General features: G+C 42.8%; 1 protein-coding gene across 3 annotated transcripts in view; it reads right to left on the bottom strand.

Moving 5' to 3' along the window:
- SLC38A9 (solute carrier family 38 member 9) overlaps window positions 1–18,104 on the bottom strand; it is a 90,068-nt gene that overhangs the window by 52,996 nt on the left and 18,968 nt on the right. For all 3 annotated transcript variants that reach the window (XM_006139553.5, XM_006139554.5, XM_075932457.2), the window contains 7 exons: window positions 11,692–11,824; window positions 10,924–11,045; window positions 10,724–10,787; window positions 10,515–10,608; window positions 9,260–9,430; window positions 4,442–4,501; window positions 2,276–2,473 (listed from right to left, as the gene is read on the bottom strand). In XM_006139553.5, the coding sequence (XP_006139615.1) occupies window positions 2,276–2,473; window positions 4,442–4,501; window positions 9,260–9,430; window positions 10,515–10,608; window positions 10,724–10,787; window positions 10,924–11,045; window positions 11,692–11,824 (842 nt within the window). The remainder of the gene's footprint in view (window positions 1–2,275; window positions 2,474–4,441; window positions 4,502–9,259; window positions 9,431–10,514; window positions 10,609–10,723; window positions 10,788–10,923; window positions 11,046–11,691; window positions 11,825–18,104) is intronic.

Below are 18,104 nucleotides of genomic sequence, written 5' to 3'. Positions count from 1 at the left end.
GCTGCACTGTACCATCCATTTATTTAAATTTTAGGAGTCTAGTGCCCTCAACAGGTGCAGAGATTAATAACCTTGGAAATTCAAGTACCCAATTATCCACAGCACGGGCAGGAGCAGAATGAGATTACCAACCAACTTCCTCCAGTGTGCCTGTAGGAACTATCCTAGTAGTGCAAAGTAACTTGCTCTATACCCATTTAGTTGCTGGCCTTTGGGTGAAAGTTTATCAAGACGGCAATTTGTGCAAACTCTTTAGTAAGATCAGGATTGACTAGCAGCAGTGACCTTTGATTTTTATATGATTCTGTGTGTACATGGAGCATAATTGTGGGTGCTGTGACTCCTGAGAATGATGTAATATGGATCCTGTCATGTCCAGACTACTAACTCAGGTGAACCATGTTAGTGATCAGAGATGGATAACAATGCCAAGTGTAAAGCTTTAATGTGACTACAATTGAAAGAGTGTGCTGTTCTGGCTCTCAAAGTCTGAGAAGGGGAAAATAACCCAAGAAAATTATAAAGAAGGACAGTAATAATTATCTTTCAGATTGTGGGTAATCTGTCCATTTATTTTAATGCTATATAATTGGGATGTACTTTGATGCTACAGTGATGGACATCAGAGAAAATACTTAAATATATATATGTGGGGGTGGGGCCAGGGACAGGGGAGAAGAATGCAGGACTTGTATAGTTTAAAAAACAGACTGAGCAGGTAGGAACACGTTACTCCAGCCAAGTGCTATCTTCAAGGTAATAAAATAAATGAAGGGAATGATTCAGTCACTGAACATAAAAGAACAAGTGAAGGAATTCAATAAGAAGTTCTGAATATGGAGATCAATTTAAAAGCTAATATGCTGCACAATCTTCTAACATGCTAAATTGGCCTAGGTTTCTGTAGGACTAAAACAGGGGTGGGCAATAATTGTTGATGGAGGGGCCACGCCAAGATTTAGGAAAGTGGTTGAGGGCCACACTCTTCCATGATATTAATGGAGATGCAGGGTCTGGAATGGAGGTTGGGTGCAGAAGGGAGCTCGAGGTAAGGGACTGGGGTGCAGGAGGGAGACTGGAGTCTGGGAGGGAGTTGGGATGAAGCAGGTGGTTGAGACTTAGGGCAGGGGACTGCAGTGCAGGGGTTTGGGGTATGACATAGGGTAGGAGAGGATTGTGATCTGGGGCAGGAGATTGGAGTGCCAGATCTGGGAGGGGGTATGGGTGTAAGAGGGAACAGAGGGTTTGGGTGTGTTGTGGGGTAGAGCAAAGTTGGGGCAGGAAAGGGCTAGGGTGCCAGAAGCAGGCTGTGGCCAAAAGACTGACTTACTTGTCAGCTGACAAACTAGCATGCCTGCCTGCCTGCCAGCCAAGTTTAAAATGTTTCTCAGCCAGCCAGCCTGGTTGCCTGGCCACGTGCTTCATGAATAACTGAGCCCAGGACAGGGGGTATGATTCTTCTTAGCTGCATGTTATTCTAACAAGCAACTCACACTGACTGGTTTCTGCCAGAAACCATCCAATGGAAATGTGCTGGGGGCTTGGCAGCTCCTAAAATTTACCCCCTCCACTCCAGTTTCAAAATAGAAACAGAGCCCTGGAGCCAGTTTTCTGCAAGGCGTGTGAGGCAAGCAGGGAAGTCTACCTGGGGCTCCCCGCTGCCTCCGTGGGCTGGATCCGGCCCACAGGCCGTATTTTGCCTTGGCCTGGACTAAAGACATAAATAAGCTCTCTATTTGCTGACTCAAAACATTCACAAATTTAAATCCACAGTAACAATATTCTTCAACCATTGCTCTTTCAGGCTTAAAAAGAAAGTCAACACAGAAAGGAATAGCACTGCATTGTAAGTTATTCTATGTAATGTTTCAGTTTTTAGTGTTCTATAAAGTATCAGTTTTGAGCAGTCAGATAATGATAGTCTATTTTCAAGCATGGACACAAGAGAGGACTGAAATTCTGCTGAATGTTGTTGTATGGATATTAGCTGTTTACATAGAAAATAAGAGCAATACACATTTAACCACTTAATATTAACTTTAAATACAATGAAAACTATTTACCCAAGGGAGCAGCAATACCCAATTGCCTTGCATAGGCTGATCATTCAGGCAAATTCAAACAACCCAGTACTGGAGATCTTGGGAGATATTTCAAAGAGGCTGCCTAATAAAAGGAGCTGGCGACTGACAGTGAGGTAATTACTGAAGGTTTTATGGATTTGCTGTGTATTTGATTAATAATAAACCAACAATACGGGAATGCTATTACCTACCTAGGATGTTAAACTTGGCAAAGAAAGAGGGAGACTTAAAATTTAAAAGGGGCAGAAGAACAACAATCAGATAAAATGGTACAGTTTGTGATTTGCTCCACCACTCCTCAAATAGCTCAAAGCCAGTATGGTTTGCTTTTGTCCACATCCCACTTTTGTTGCCCTGTTGATCCTCATTGGGAGTACCTGGACAGATAACTGAAAAGCAAACAAACAAGATCAGGGATTTGTGTATATGAAAGCTGCACAATGAATTAACACTGCCAGTACCTGAAACTCCAAGGGAGTCAGTTCTGCCACCAGGAGCACTCAGCAGCAGGCAAGCAGCTCAGCTACTGCTGTTCTGCTTTGCTCATAGGTGACTTGTGGTAGCACTCTGAGATGTGCACAAAACCATCACAGGCTGATCGGAAATGCCTGAATTAATGCATGTTGGTACATCAACAATATGCCACTAACCATAGCCACCAAAAAATATGGAGGATGAGACACCTAGAACAGGGGACACTTAAAATGTTAACACAAAGTGCACTTGGAGAGCAATTCCTGCCTTATGTTGAAATACAAACCTGTCCTAATGTTTTCCTAAACTCCATTATACCTTCGTACTTCAGAATTCTTTGTACCCTGTAAATCTCTTCCTCCCCCACTGGCAGCATGCCTGCCAGGTTACAATAACCTAAAGACAAAACTCTAAATTTCAGAAAAGTCAAAATAATGTCTAAAGTGAGGACGCAGAATAATTTTAATTACTGTTTTCCAATTTATTTTCTCCCTGTTGTTTCACAAACGTTTGAAAAATGCTTTTGTCCCTACTGATTTGATCTCTGTTTAGCAGAAAAGAATTCAGGGATGCCAAGCAACACACAGCCATCCAACACTCTGGTCATCTGAAGAAGTGGGCTGTGCCCACTAAAGCTCATGATACCATCTACATGTTTTGTTAGTCTTTAAAGTGCTACCAGTGCTATTCGTTGTTTTTTAAGTTTACTCAAGCATAGGACATCCCTGTCTTGCCTGGCTGCAGAATCTGCAGTTGCAACTTTTGGTCACTGTAGAAGATGGTGGCACAAGGCTTCAGGCAGTCTGACACACTGACTGCCTCTCTGGCTGTACCTCCTATTCGATCTGAATGGAGAAGGTGCAGCAATAGTGAGAGCCTGCAAGAGCAACAAGGGTGACAGCAACAGCAGCAAGTAGCCTGACTGGTGGGGACAGTAGGTGACAGGACCCTAGAGTGTCTCAGCCTCTTCCCAGGAACCTCCCACCACTAGTACCCCAAAGAGAGGCACACCATTTCCCTTGTCATATACCTCAGCACCCACTCAACCCACACAACATTCCTACCCACTGAACCCAGAAACCCCTAAGCCACACCCAAACATCACAACAGCCAGAAACCCTGCAGCACCACCGACGGAAGCAGGCATGCCTCCTCCCCAATACACTTATTTCTCATTCTCTCCCCTCCCTCCATGTTCTGTGCAGTTCCATCTCTTCTCCCTGGAATGGTGTATTGACCATAAAAGCTGAAGCTTATGGTCATACATATTTGATAAAGGGCTCCCAGAGTTGGGCTGAGTGTTCCCTCAGCTCTCCTGCATTTATTGGAAAATAAATGCCAGGCTCATGGGATTTCCCTCAAACTGCTATGAGAGAGATACACCTTTGAACTTAGAGTTCTTTTCAGGTCTAAAGCAGAGCTTTATGTAAGCTCAAAAGCTTCTCTCTCTCACCAACAGAAGTTGGTCCAATGAAAAATATCACAATAGAACCTCAGAGTTATGAACACCTGAGTTGCAAACTGACCAGTTAACTGCACACAGCTCATTTGGAACTGGAAATACGCAGTAGAGATGAAAAAAAAAAAGTATGTACAGTACACTACTGTGCTGAATGCAAACTTCTAAAAAAAACAGGCAGAGAAAGCAGCATTCGCTTCTGACTACTAAAATTTCAAAGTGGCATTAGGTCAGTGTTCAGTTGTAAACTGAATGAACAACCATAATGTTTTGTTCAGAGTTACAAACAACATCCATTCTCCTGTACCTTCCCCATATACTCTCTAACATCTTTGCACCAACATGGCTACAACAATACTGTTATTGTTGTACAGTACTGTAATAGAGTTATTTTATTGTGGAGGTACTATTATGCTTTTCTTACCTCTATTACTCCCATTAGTACCAGGAACAAGATCTGTTACATTAATGTCATGAACGTAATCTGAAAAGAAGAAAAATAATCTTACTATGATTCTCTAGTCCTGCAGTTAGCCTGTTCTTTCTTTCTATAAATTTATGGAACTGAAATGAGAGGGGTAGAATAGCTTTGCAGTTTCTCTGTACTGCCCAAATGAATAGTCTGAAACCCGCTAAGACAGCTGATTATGTCACAAGCAGCTTGACTGTCCTATTGCCACAATGTTAAAAGCAACTTTCAATGACATGGGTCATTTACTGGTGTCAGTTCCCATATATCCATTAAACTTCTCTCATAGTTATAGGAGACCTTCCAGTGATTCAGGGCATTATAATGCATGATGATCAATATAACATTGTCCTCTTTGTATAAGAGGCTTTGATTTACACCTCTGAAAAAAAATTCTCATTTACTGAATTAAAGAAATCTATTGGACCAAACTCTGTATGTGTGTGTGTGTGTGTGTGTGCGCGCGCGCGCACACCAAAAAAGACAGGTCCATCCGCATGGAAAAGTAACACACACAATAGATACAAGTGAGCAGAAGATGTAACAAAAAAAGTCATCTTCGCTTTGTGATGCTCCTCAAGAAGAGGGAGAAAAAAGTCTTGACTGGAGATCAGACAAAGGAATGCATCTAGAGAATGTTTAGAGATTATAAACTGGTGACCAAAATTAAAAATTTTCCAGCGCTGCAAAAAGAGTCTTAAAACTATCAAATGACACTGCTGCATCTAACTTTAAAGGACACACAATAAATGAGACACAATGTTGCATTTTATTTAGTGTGTCTTTTTTGAAAGAGCTGTTTTTGAAAGCTGTTTAAATTGGGATTTCTTCTCTCAAACTTCACTGCACTGCAATCCTCTTCTGAGAACAAAAATTATTACATGATCTCAGGAGGAGAGCTGGATGCCTAAGTCTCCCTGATCTCTACCACCCTTGGCCAGAGGCCAAAGACTTCCATTCAGACAAGGGGCTTGTAATCTGAGCCTGGGGCTGAAGCCTTTGGGCTTTAACCCTAGGTCAGGACCATACACAGGAATTTCTGTAGGGGTGTGAGATGTTTTTTTAAATGTGGACCATGAGGGTGCAAATGCATACACCCCTGGTTCCCCTGAGTAAGCGTGCTCTGGAAAGGAGACCAAGATGGGGATATGATAGAGGTCTATATAATCATGACAGGTATGGAGAAAGATGAATACTGAAAAGTTAATTTGCTTGTTCTCAAAGTAAGAGCTAGAGGCCACCAAATTAATTAATAGGTAGCAGGTTTAAAACAAACAAAAGGAAGTGTTTCTTCACGAAGTCCACAGTCAACCTGTAGAACTCCTTGCCAGATGATGTTGTGAAGACTAGGACTTTAACATGGTTTAAAAAAAAAAAAAAAAAAAAAAAAAAAAAAAGCTAGATACATTCATGGAGGTTAGGTCCATCAATACATATTTGCAGAGCTCAACAAATTATGGAAAACCCTACTTGCCAGACAAAAAAGGGACTTGCCACCCCTACCCCCAAAAAAGTGTTTTTTTAATGGCATAAATTCCTAATAAGAATAAGAACAGTAATTACTAATAGGTTATTAATAAATATCACCCAAGTTGTTAAATATCTTATAAACCTCTACCTTTTCCCTCTGCTGCCATGTCTCCTCCTCTTGCTCCATCAGCTCCCCTGGTGCCTGCTGCACCCCAACCCCTGACCCTCCTCTGCAGTCCTGACTCCTGCCCTTCTCACTGCCCTCAGCCTTCCTGAGACCTGCCCCCCTCCACCAGCCCTTCTCTCCCCCCCAGTGCCCACTCCTCCAGTAGGCACTCTGATCATGTGAGCTACCCCTACTCATCCCTCTCCTAACACCTCCCTCTACACAACTGTCCAGCCTCTCTCCTCTGGTGCTGGTCCCACCCCTGCAGGTGTCTGCCCTTCTGTTAACCCCCAGAATCCCCTGGCACCTGCACTCTCCTGGTGCCTCCCCCTTCCCTCACTGCCCCTGCCCCCTTTTTCCCTGATACCAACCCCCTCACCATCCTCTGCCCTGTTCCCCTCATGCCCCTGTGCCCTCACACATGCCATGCTTCATCCCTGCCTTCCTCATGCCCCCCTTCTTCCAAGCCTTCTCCCAGTACCTTCCTTACCCTCTCTTCTCCCAGCATCACCCTGTACCCCCTCCCACTGACACCTCCCCTCCTGCCCTTTTCCTCATTGTCTGCACTTGGCCCCCTGGTGTTTGTCTCTCCTGCACCCGTCCCTTGGTGCCTTCCCCTTTCTTCTTCTTCTCCTGACCTCATCCCCTTCCCCTCCCCTCAGCACAAGCCCCTTCCCCAATTTTTCCCCTTCCATTCCCTTCCCACCGCACAGCACAGCACAGCACAGCACAAGCCCCGCCCCTTCCCGGCTTCTGCCTTCCACTTTGTGGGGTTGCCGGAGCCTTTTTGAATCCGATGGTCACCAGCCGTGACGTCCGGATGTCACGTCACGCCAGCATCCTGGCATCTGCCGGTGTCCCGCCCTCTGGCTTGTGCCCTGCCCCCTCGCGCTGGAGCTGCACACAGGCAGCCGGGCGCTGAGAGTCGCCACACTTCCCCCTTCCCAGCGGCACTCTGCTCCTCCACTGGCCGGCAGATTGGATGGGGCTGCGCTGCTCATAATGAGGGCTTCAGCCAGCCCGTCACAACAGCCCACCGGGCCAATCCGCCCCTGCACTCGCCAGCTGGTGAAATCTACTCGTTGCAAGTGAGTGTATTTGTCGAGCCCTGCTTATTTGCCAGGATGGGTAGGAATGGTGCCCCTGAGCCTCTGTTAATCATAAACTGGGAAAGGGTGACAGGGGAGGGATCACTTGATTCCCTGTTCTGTTCACTCTCTCTGGGGTATCTGGCATTGCCACTGTTGGAAGACAGGATACTGGGCTAGACAGGCCTTTGGTCTGACCCAGTATGGCCTTTCTGATGTTCTAAAGAAAGTGGGGAGTAGAATGAAATTCAGTGGTATAAAATGCAAAATCATGCACGTATGTTGTAATAAGAAGAATTTCTGTAACAAACTGGGGCCTCATCAGTTGGAGAGAGAAGAGAAGAGAAGAGAAGAGAAGAGAAGAGAAGAGAAGAGAAGAGAAGAGAAGAGAAGAGAAGAGAAGAGAAGAGAAGAGAAGAGAAGAGAAGAGAAGAGAAGAGAAGAGAAGAGAAGAGAAGAGAAGAGAAGAGAAGAGAAGAGAAGAGAAGAGAAGAGAAGAGAAGAGGGCTATGAGCCACCAATGTGATGCAGCTGTGAAACAAACAAGTGGGCTCTTAAGGTGTGTTAGATGAGGCATTTCTAACAGCCATGCAGAATTATTACACTATATAGTATATAAAATTACTACACAAGGCACTGATAAGACCACACAGGAAATACTGTGTACCACTGTAGTCACCCCTGTTCAAGAAAGAAATTAAAATAGAAATAAGTTCAGAGAAGAGTTACTAGGATGATCGAGGAATGGAGTATCTGTCCCATGAGATGATATTGGAAAAGTTTGGCTTGTTTAGTTTATCAAAAAAGAAGGCTGAAAAGGGATATTGCTACTCTCTATAAATAAGCTACAGATATAAATACAGGCAGTCCCCGAGTTACGCGGATCCGACTTATGTCGGATCCGCAGTTATGAACGGGGCTTTTCTCGCCCCAGAGAACTGGAGCGGCGGGACGCCCAGATGAGCTGCAGTCCCGCCGCCCCCATCCTCCAGGGCGAGAAAAGCTGCTCCCCGTCTCTCTGGACTGCAGGGAGACCGGGAGCAAAGCCGCGGAGCACTCTGCCTCGGGCTTCCTGTAGTCAGCCCCTGGTCAGTTTCAGCAGCACCTGAATCAGGACGCCTGGGGCAGAGCAGCTGGGGTGCTGCTGGGTTGCTCCAGTAGTGCCGAAGAGCGGCGCTACTGGAGCAACCCAGCAGCTCTGCCCCAAGCGTCCCCAAGTCAGCCGCTGCTGAAACTGACCAGGGACTGACTACAGGAAGCCCGAGGCAGAGTTGCTCTGCCCCGGGGTTCCTGCAATCAGCCGCTGATCAGTTTCAGCAGCAGCTGACTTGGGGACGCCTGGGTTTCTTAAGTTGAATCCGTATGTAAGTCAGAACTGGCGTCCAGATTCAGCCGCTGTTAGCACATCTATGCTATTGCTGCTACCCCAGGAAGCTGACAGCCTGAGCCTGACTATTAGTCCTGAAGTAGGAACTTTTCAAGCAGTATGAAATTTGATGTTAATGATTAATTTTTATTTAATATTCACAAATTGTAATATCTTATTGATTAGTAACTATGTTCTTCTGTGAAGGTAGAAACCCAAGTTCACCTTTGCTAAAAACAGTCTTGGCTAAGTATAAGGATCACTACTATTGTTCTAGCAATGGTGAAAAATTTGTATGGGGCTGTGCAAAGAGTCTGGGATATAGCCATCAACAGTTGCCTTTACTAAACAGTGACTAGTTTAAATCACACGAGCCAAATTTAAAAACAAAAAAACAAAAACAAAAAAACTGTTGCATCTACACCTTTACCTGCAGAAGCATTTGCAATTTTAAAAAAACAAACAACCAAAAAAACAACACCTCAGAACATGTGGGCATATAAAAGAATAGCACAAAAGCCTGACTACTCAATTTGTGTATGCAAATATTCTTTGGTTACACAAGTGACAAACAAAGTTGCAAGCACAGACTGAGAAGCAGACTTTGGACAATTCATTCTGCATTTCAGTTCCTAGAATTTTGATTCAAACCAAGCTGAGAGACTTAAAACACCAATACTTACTGTATATAAATTTTCCTGTATTGAACAGGAAGTTGGACATAAGCACCCAGTAAATAACCATGGCTCCCACTAGAGACACCATTGAAAATAAAAGACTGGACCATTGACCAAAGGATCCAAAATAGTACTTGCAAACATCTGGGAATTCCCAGTTTGAGGTATCCTCTAAAGCTGAATAAAGACAAAAATATGTATAAAAATAAAAAGATGATTAAACATCAGAATACTTTGAGAGATTGTGCTGTTTATATAGAACTCTAAGTAAAAAGTCTCCTTCTACTGTTAGATAAGCTTAAAGTACAACACATGTTAGGGGAAAACATTCAGCAAGGAATTTGCTGAAGAAGAGCTGTAACCTTTTACTGTGGCCATCATCCTGCTTTGAGTGCCTTCAGGGCACTGGAATGGGGCATAGAGTCTGCACTGCACTGCCTCCAGGTGGAAGGATGGCTAAGTCAGTGAGACTCCAGCCTGCTGCTGGCTACTTCCCCAATAAGTGTGGAATATGACTTCAGATCTAGCCCTTAATTATGTATTTTAGGAAGTCAGAAATCAGCTAATCCACAAAACCAGACTGCATGAACTAGAATATGTGTATTTATAAAGAAGGTGGTTCTGAAAATATATATATTTAAAATAAATGAAAAAAATGAGAGTGTTGTCAATAGCCATTTGGACAAATTCCATTTGACAATATAATTCAGCATATGCAATATACAGATGTACTTTAGAGATAACACATACTCTAGTATTGTAGATTACATAGTTTTATTTAGGTACCAGAAGGTGTCATGATGATTTCTCTCTTTTACACATACTTGATGTGCTCTCCAAACATATTGGTGGACAATAAAACACAATATGGTAGGAATTCAGATGTGGCTAAATTTGCTTAAAAAGACACAGGTCCTTACAAGTAAAGCAGTAATATGACAGATGGAGATGGGCCCCAAATCACATCTCAGCTTGGAATCCAAACTTCCCCAAAAGTCAGGGGCATCCAAATGATTTTTTTTGGATTCCATGCCTAATGAACACTAAATTGAAGACATGCAAACACTGGCAGAAAGAAACACACACACACACACACACACACACACACACACACACACACACACACACACACACACACCCACCCACCCACCCACCCACCCACCCAAAACCCAGTAACAATAAAAATAAAATACAAAATCATCATTCAGGTTCTCAAGATCTCACACTTTACACAAGAACCCTTTGCGTAACAAATTCTTACGTATCATTGTTCGTGATTTCACAACTCTGTAACAGCAATAAAGTGTCAAGCTGCCCATTAGCAAGATCAAAAAGATTCCAGTGGTGAATCCTGCCTGTTTAAAGAGAAGAAATACACTTGTTTATTAACAATATTTATTGTTGACATGAACGGAACACTGAAAATATTTTCCATACAAATATTTTTTTTCTAATACACATTGATCTTACCTGTTTTATTCCCCATGGCATACTTAGTATAGATGTGCCCATCATTGTATTCCAGATCATAAATCTGAAAAACACAGAAAATTAAGGAGCACTGTTATTTCATGTAACCTTTTAACCTTTTTAGAAACAACACAGAAGTTACTAAATTTACAACAGACAATGCAATTTTGGGCTACTCTAAAAAGAAGTATTTAACATACATTGTAACTATGCTGGAATTTTTACCATAACCATCAGTGCAACCATCAATTTTGAAAGCAGTTCCTAATGGACTATAGACATAGATTTCTTCTGGAGCTGGAAGTACATGATCTGGAGCAACCTAATAGATGGATAAACAAAATGTATTAGTAACAGCAAAAGCTCTCCAATGCTCCAACTATAGTAAATCAACAACTTACTATAAACAAAAACATGAAACTCTCATTAAAAAGTACATTTTCAAGCAAATCTGTTCTATTTTTATAGAAAACCTGAGGCCTGATTTACTCTTCAGTAGAAGAATACCGCATTTGCTACCATACACATCACAATTCACCAACTACTTTATGAAAGTATTTTCTCAGTGTCAGGCTATACACAGAAAATGACATAAGTTGTCAGGCTGTATTACCTAAGTTTAAATGCCTACATTTCTATGTTGATAACTTAAATACATATTTATGAAGGTTCTGGTGACAAAGTGTTAAGACTGGGTCAATATTGTAAGATTCAGGATTGTCTGCATATTTTGGTCATATTTTTCCATCACCTAAGAATGCAGTTGTGACTTGTGGTTCTATGTAAATTCAAGCATGTTCAGTCAGCAAGTTCTCATTAGCAAGCAATCCTCAAGGTTTGTTTTAACTGGGATTTTTCCTTTTTATTTTTCAGCTGTGTATTGCAGAAATCAGGCACTTACAATACCCACTGCACTCTGTATGTCATGCCTATTAATTAACAGCATCTTTAACCCATCTTTCCCTTACCAGTGCCCGATCTGAAGGAGCCATGAGCTTGCTATAGTAATGAATCCGTTTATTCATTGCCGAGGCTTCATCTGTAATTCTGTGTGTGTCATCATTCACGCTAACAATATTTGAAGGCTCTATGTGGAATGGTCTAAAGGAAAAAAGGCACAGACATTATGCAACAGTTAAAAGAAGAGAAATAAATTACAAAAATCATCTTCTGAATGAAGTGTGTCTGTCAGGAGTAGAAGTCAACTGTATATTGCACTGCTTTCTAACTGCAAGATGCAAAGAAGCATACCAAAAATGAAATATTTAATCTCCTTATATAATCCATATTATCTAGTTGAAAATAATGGACTACATTGTGTTGTGTTACATTAGCTTAAGTCCAAAGCTCAATTAAGTTATTAGTTATTCTAGCTTTATACCAGATTTTGTCCCAATGTATATTTTTTAAAAACTTTAGTCCTCATTTTCCTTTGGAATGGCATTTGATGACTCACTGGGAACATGATAAAAAAAATCATGAAATAAAAAATCCTAAGGGACAGATCAGAGAATCATAGGACAGGAAGGGACCTCAAAAGATCATCTAGTCCAGTCCCCTGCATTCATGGCAGGACAAAATATTATCTAAATTGAGACAAGCAAGATATGGCCTGCAGGCTGATTCAGGCCGCAGCTTCCCCTGCTGGGACCCTCAGGCAGTCTCCCTGCTTGCTACAGCCCCAGACCACACAAAGTGGCTGTCTGCTCCCTCCATGGGCCTCTCTGCAGCCAATGGGAGCTGCTATAATCGTGCCGTGAGCGAGGGCAGTATGCAAAGTCTTTCCCCTTCTGCCCCCACAAGCGCATGGAGCAACGAGCCACTGCCTGAGGGTACTGCTGGTATGCTGGATGTGAGCCACCTGTGGCAACCCATCCCCTCCTGCACCAGATCACAACACCCTCCTTTACCCAAACTCCCTCAGACCCCAAATTCTCTCCTGCACCACAGTCCCTTACCCCAACCTTCCTTCTGCACCCAAACTCCATCCCAGACCCCACATACCCTCCAAAGAAAAGTATGGTCCTTGACCATTTACCAAAATCTTGGAATGCCCCTCATCAAAAAATATTGCCCACCTTTGATCTAGACCATCCTTCACAGGAGTTTAGAGATTTCTAAGAGCAGGTTAGAGAATTATGGAAATTCTACAACCTCCCTGTGCAATTTATTGCAGCACTTAACCATCCTGTGGAAGATTTTTCCTAATGTCCAACCTAAATCTCCCTTGCTGCAATTTAAACCCATTGCTTCTTGTTCTATCCTTAGAAATTAAGAACAATATTTTTTCTCCCTCATCCTTGTAACAATTTGTTTACGTACTTGAAAACCGTTATGTCCTCTCTTAGTCCTCTCTTTTCCAGACTAAACAAACCCAGTTCCTTTATCTCCTGCATTGGTCATATTTTCTAGAACTTTATTAGTTTTTGTTGCTCTTCTCTAGACCTTCTCCGGTTTGTCCACATCTTCCCTGAAATATGCCACCCATAACTGAGTGGAAGAATTACTTTTAATATCTTGCTTGCTTTTTTTTTTTTGTGCAACACTTTACACTATTGACTCATATTAATCTTGTGATCTACTATGAACCCCAAATCCCTTTCCACAGTACTCCTTCCTTGACAGTCATTTCCCATTTTGTATGCATACAGCTGATTGTTCCTTCGTAATTGGAGTACTTTGCATTAGTCCTTATTGAATTTTATCCTATTTACTTCAGGCCATTTCCCTTAGCCCTTTGAATTTTAATCCTTTCCTCCAAAGCACATATACCCCCTCCCAGCCTGTTATGAACCACTTTATAAATATACTCTACACTATTACCTAAATCATTGATGAAGATATTGAACAGCTCATGGCCCATCCCTAAGCAGTCATTTGGCAGCATATACAATACTGAGTAATAGTTCCACCTTTCCTTCTGGCATCTCTACTGTTAGCACAGTGATAGCAGTGAGAAAGACTTCTTAGAGGCTGCATACCCAGTAGTTTTGCAAAACATAAGCAGGTAGGGAGTAGGAATGTTTGCATGTAATTCAGTAGTTGTGTAACCGCATCAAATTCAATAATCCCCAGAGGCGGGGCCAGCAGCCAGTGCTCTCCCAGCTCCTGCTTCCAGGTACCCTCCTGCCATCCCACACTGCTGCCTTTCTATCAGAGGTAGCAGGAGGGCGCTGGTTTAAAAACCAGCTCCCTATGCAAACCATTTTCTTTGTCCAAAGGTATAGTCCTCCTCCTAGCTACAAAATTAAGCATCTATATCTAATATTCCCTCTAATCTTTCCCATTCATATGTGCATTTTTCCATCCTTGTGCAGAATAAATATTTTATGTGCACAAAGGCACATAAATTCATGGTGAATTGCACCATGAATAGAAACAAACCTAGCTGTAGACTCAGTTGATCAGCTAGGAGGCATTTGAATTTCTCCTGAATGGACAACTACATCAGGAGGTTAATAAAGCCTGATCTGGAACTGCTATGCAGCTCTGTGACCGGCTGCTAGGAGATGATGAAAGAGATGGAACTTGCTGCCCAATCCCTGAATGCTGAATCCCCATTCTCAACAGCACAAGACAAAAATGCACTTTTTATTTTGACCTGATGTAAGCAGATAGGAACAACATGATGCTCTGTCCATCTGCAAACATGAAAGGAAAGTAATACATGGCCAGCTCTGCCTTCCCCTCCCCCCCAGAAGGATGGGGATACACAGGGAGAAACAGACTTTGTGACACAGATTGAGTGTGTGTGGCAATGTGTACGTAACAGTGTGTGGTGCAGAGACTGGGTGTGTGTGTGCTGGCTAAATTTCTGAGAGAAGCCACACTCCGTCTCTAAGGAAAATCTGTCCTGCTCTGTTGTTTCCCCCACCACACCCCTTCTGCAATCCTCTGAGTCACATGCTTCAGATTGGAGCAGCTCTGCTGACTGTCTCCCTCTACTGTCACTGCTCTGCAGAGATGGGAGTACAGGGCCAGGGGGATACCCTGACTTCAGCATTCCCCTCCACACCCCCACACAGCTAGCAGGAGAATCCTGGAAGCAGCTTGGCTGAAAGACAGAGCCAGGTGGGGGAGGGATGGCTGAACACATGGTGCCCACTGCCAGCTTGTCACATTATTGGATTCTTAAGATCACTGTTGCACCCATGGGGGGAAGAGGGGGTGTTTGCCCCAAAAGTCTGTACAAAGGGGGTCATGTGAGGTGTCACATGAAAGCTTATGTTCTACTGATTCTGTATATGCTATTCATGTACTTGTATAATATCTGTATGTAGAGTTAAAAATATGTACTCTGTGTTGATGCTGGAAAATTCTCTGTCTGAGGCAGAGCAATGTACCAGGAATGTTCATTCAATGGCTATGCTAATTAGCGAGGCTCCAGGGACAATAGATCTCTAGGTGCCAAAGATACACCTGAGGAATGAATCTGGATGCCTGCAGACCAGCTAGAATAATGGTTTCTGACTTGGGACACCAGAATAGGTCCCTGGGCCATGTGACCCACTCCAGCTTGAAAGAGACCAGGGATGGATATAAAATACCATGTGGCAGACTCCATTTTGTCTTGAGTTCAGCTCTTGAACTCAGATGCAGCCTTGCAGGGAACAACAAGCCAGGAAGGACCGTGGACCCATCCTCACATAGGATGTACACCAGAGACTTAAGATAGCAGTTATAACATCGCTGCTAAGAGCCTGCGTTGAGAACTTGGTGATTCGATGCTTGTAATGCATTCTCCTTAACAAACTTCCTCTCATGCTTTTCTTTCTTTTATTAATAAACCTTTAGATTCTAAAGGATTGGCTCAGCATGCTCTTGTGGGCAAGGTCCAGAGTGTAAATTGATTGGGACCTGTGGCTGGTTTCTTGGGACCGGAAGAACCCATTCAGGATAGGTGAGATTGGATTCTAAAACCCTTCACCTGTGTGTTAGGCCTGGGGCTGATTGGGGCACAGAGAGAGCTGGAGTGTCAGAGGGGTTTTGCTCGTGAGGCTTCAGGCTAGCCAGCTGAAGCACTTGTTGTGACTTGTTTGTGGCCTGTTTGGTAAGGTCTCCCGTAAGCAGCCCCGAGTTCTGAGCAATTCACCCTGAGCAGATGCCCTCAGCTGTGCCCAGACCTGGCTCAGTACATCACACAGCTCTAAGTTCGCACCTCTGCTCATCAGCTGAGAAGGGCAGATAGAAATGCTTGGCAGGCTGGATCCAGTCCCTGGGCCTAAGTTTGCCCACCGCTGCACTATATCCTTTCCCACGTCATCACTCTCCTCTCTTCCCCGATTTCTACAAATATATTAGAGACAAGAGGAAGACCAAGGACAGGGTAGGTCCATTGCTCACTGAAGAGGGACAAACAATAACAGGAAATCTGAAAATGGCAGAGGTGCTTAATAACTTCTTTGTTTTGGTTTTCACCAAGAAGACTGTTGTGATGGGATGCCTAACATAGAGAGTGGTAGTGGAAATAGGATAGGTTTAGAAGTTAAAACAAAAATAGAATAAGTTAAAAATTACTTAGAAAAGTTAGATGTCTTCAAGTCACCAGGGCCTGATGAAATACCTCCTCTATCAGCTCCTTGAGTATTCTTTAGCTATCATCTTTGAAAACTCATGGACGTCAGGAGAGATTCAAGAAGACTAGAAAATGGCAAATTTAGGGTGTGTCTAGACTACAGGGTTTTGTTGACAAAACTATACCTGCATCTATACTACCGCCGAGTTTGTAGACAGTAAGTTGACAGAACGCGGCAGTTTTGTCGATGGTGGTAAACCTCATTCTACAAGGAATAACGCCTTTTGTCGACAGAGTTCCGTTGACAAAAGGCGCTATTTCATCCACACTGTACTTTTTCAAAAAAAGAGAGCACCTAGACTTTCTGTCGACAAAGCAGCCTGCTTTGTTGACAGAACTGGCTGTAGTCTAGACACTCGCTGTCGACAGAATCTGTCAACAAAGCCTCTGTCAAGAAAAGCCTGTAGTGTAGACGTACCCATAGTGTCCATCCGTAAAAAGGGAAACCCATGAAGCTACAGATCAGTTTGACTTCTGTGCCAGGGAAGATAATGGAGCAAGTAATGAAGGGATTCATCTGCAGGTGGGGTCCTTCAGGGGGTCTGTTTTGGGGCTGGTTCTGTTCAATATGTTCATTGATTTAGATGATGGCATACAGAGTAGGCTTATTAAATTTGCAGATTATGCCAACCTAGGAACAGTAGCAAGTGCTCTGGAGATTGGGGTCATAATTCAAACTGATCTGAACAAACCAGAGAAATGGTCTGAGGTAAACTCCATCCTATTTATTAAGGACAAATGCAAAGTTCTTCACTTAGGAAGGAACAATCAGTTCCTCACATACAGAATGGGAAGTGACTGTCTGGGAAGGAGTACTGCTGAAAGGAATCTAGGGATCTTAGTGAAGCACCAGCTAAATAGGAGTCAGTGTCACACAGTTGCAAATAAAAGCTAACATGATTCTGGACTGCATTAACAGGAATGTTGTGAGCAAGACCTGAAAAAAATAATTCTTCTACTCTACTTTGCACTGATTAGGTCTCAGTTGAAATATTGTGTCTAGTTCTGGGCACCACGTTTCAAGAAAGATGTGAAGAAATTGGAGAAGGTCCAGAGAACAAAAAAGATTAAAGGTTAGAAAACATGACCTCTGAGGGAAGACTGAAAGAGATCTGCTTGCATTTTCAGTAACTTTATCTACAGAAAAGCAAGATGTCAATTTTCAGTGGTGAGTAATATTTCGTGAGTCCTTCAAAACAGAATGAATTTCAGAATAATTGGAAAGGGGTATATATAGAACCACTCTGACAACAACATTTCATGGCACACAGTTACCTTATTTGTAGATGAAACATTTTTTACTCAGTACTGAATAACCAATGCTGCGCATCTGCTGAATGATATTCAAAATATGAGGCCTTTAAAAAGGAGACAATTTTTCCATTTTAATTTAATTCAAAAAGACCATTTGCTTTCATACATGAAGCTTTACAGCTGTTACAAAACTGAAGAGGAAACAACATGTGAGCTATCAGTATGCTCCCTAACATGTTAAATATTTTGGGGCTCAAGAGAGGGAAAAATTATTAATGCAGAAAAATGTCTAGCTGTAATCTCTTTTGACAAGCACTTCCATTCACTGTGCTAGGAGCTCCACAATCATACAATGGGACCTCAACTTAGTAACATCTACAGACCAGAACCAAGTGCCTTTCCTCTCCTTCAGTTCACTCATGGAAATCCATCTGCTCTGTAAAACTCATCAACAGTACTGCCCATATGCTATTTGGGGTCATAACCATGTATATTTTATGTAGTTGTGTCTGCAGACCCCTATCCTGCAATCAGATCTGCACGGGCTAAGTA

Source organism: Pelodiscus sinensis, chromosome 6 (assembly GCF_052426305.1).
Source record: "Pelodiscus sinensis isolate ZL-2025 chromosome 6, ASM5242630v1, whole genome shotgun sequence".
NCBI classification, from domain to species: Eukaryota; Metazoa; Chordata; order Testudines; family Trionychidae; genus Pelodiscus; species Pelodiscus sinensis.
This window is presented reverse-complemented; position numbering and strand designations above follow the sequence as displayed.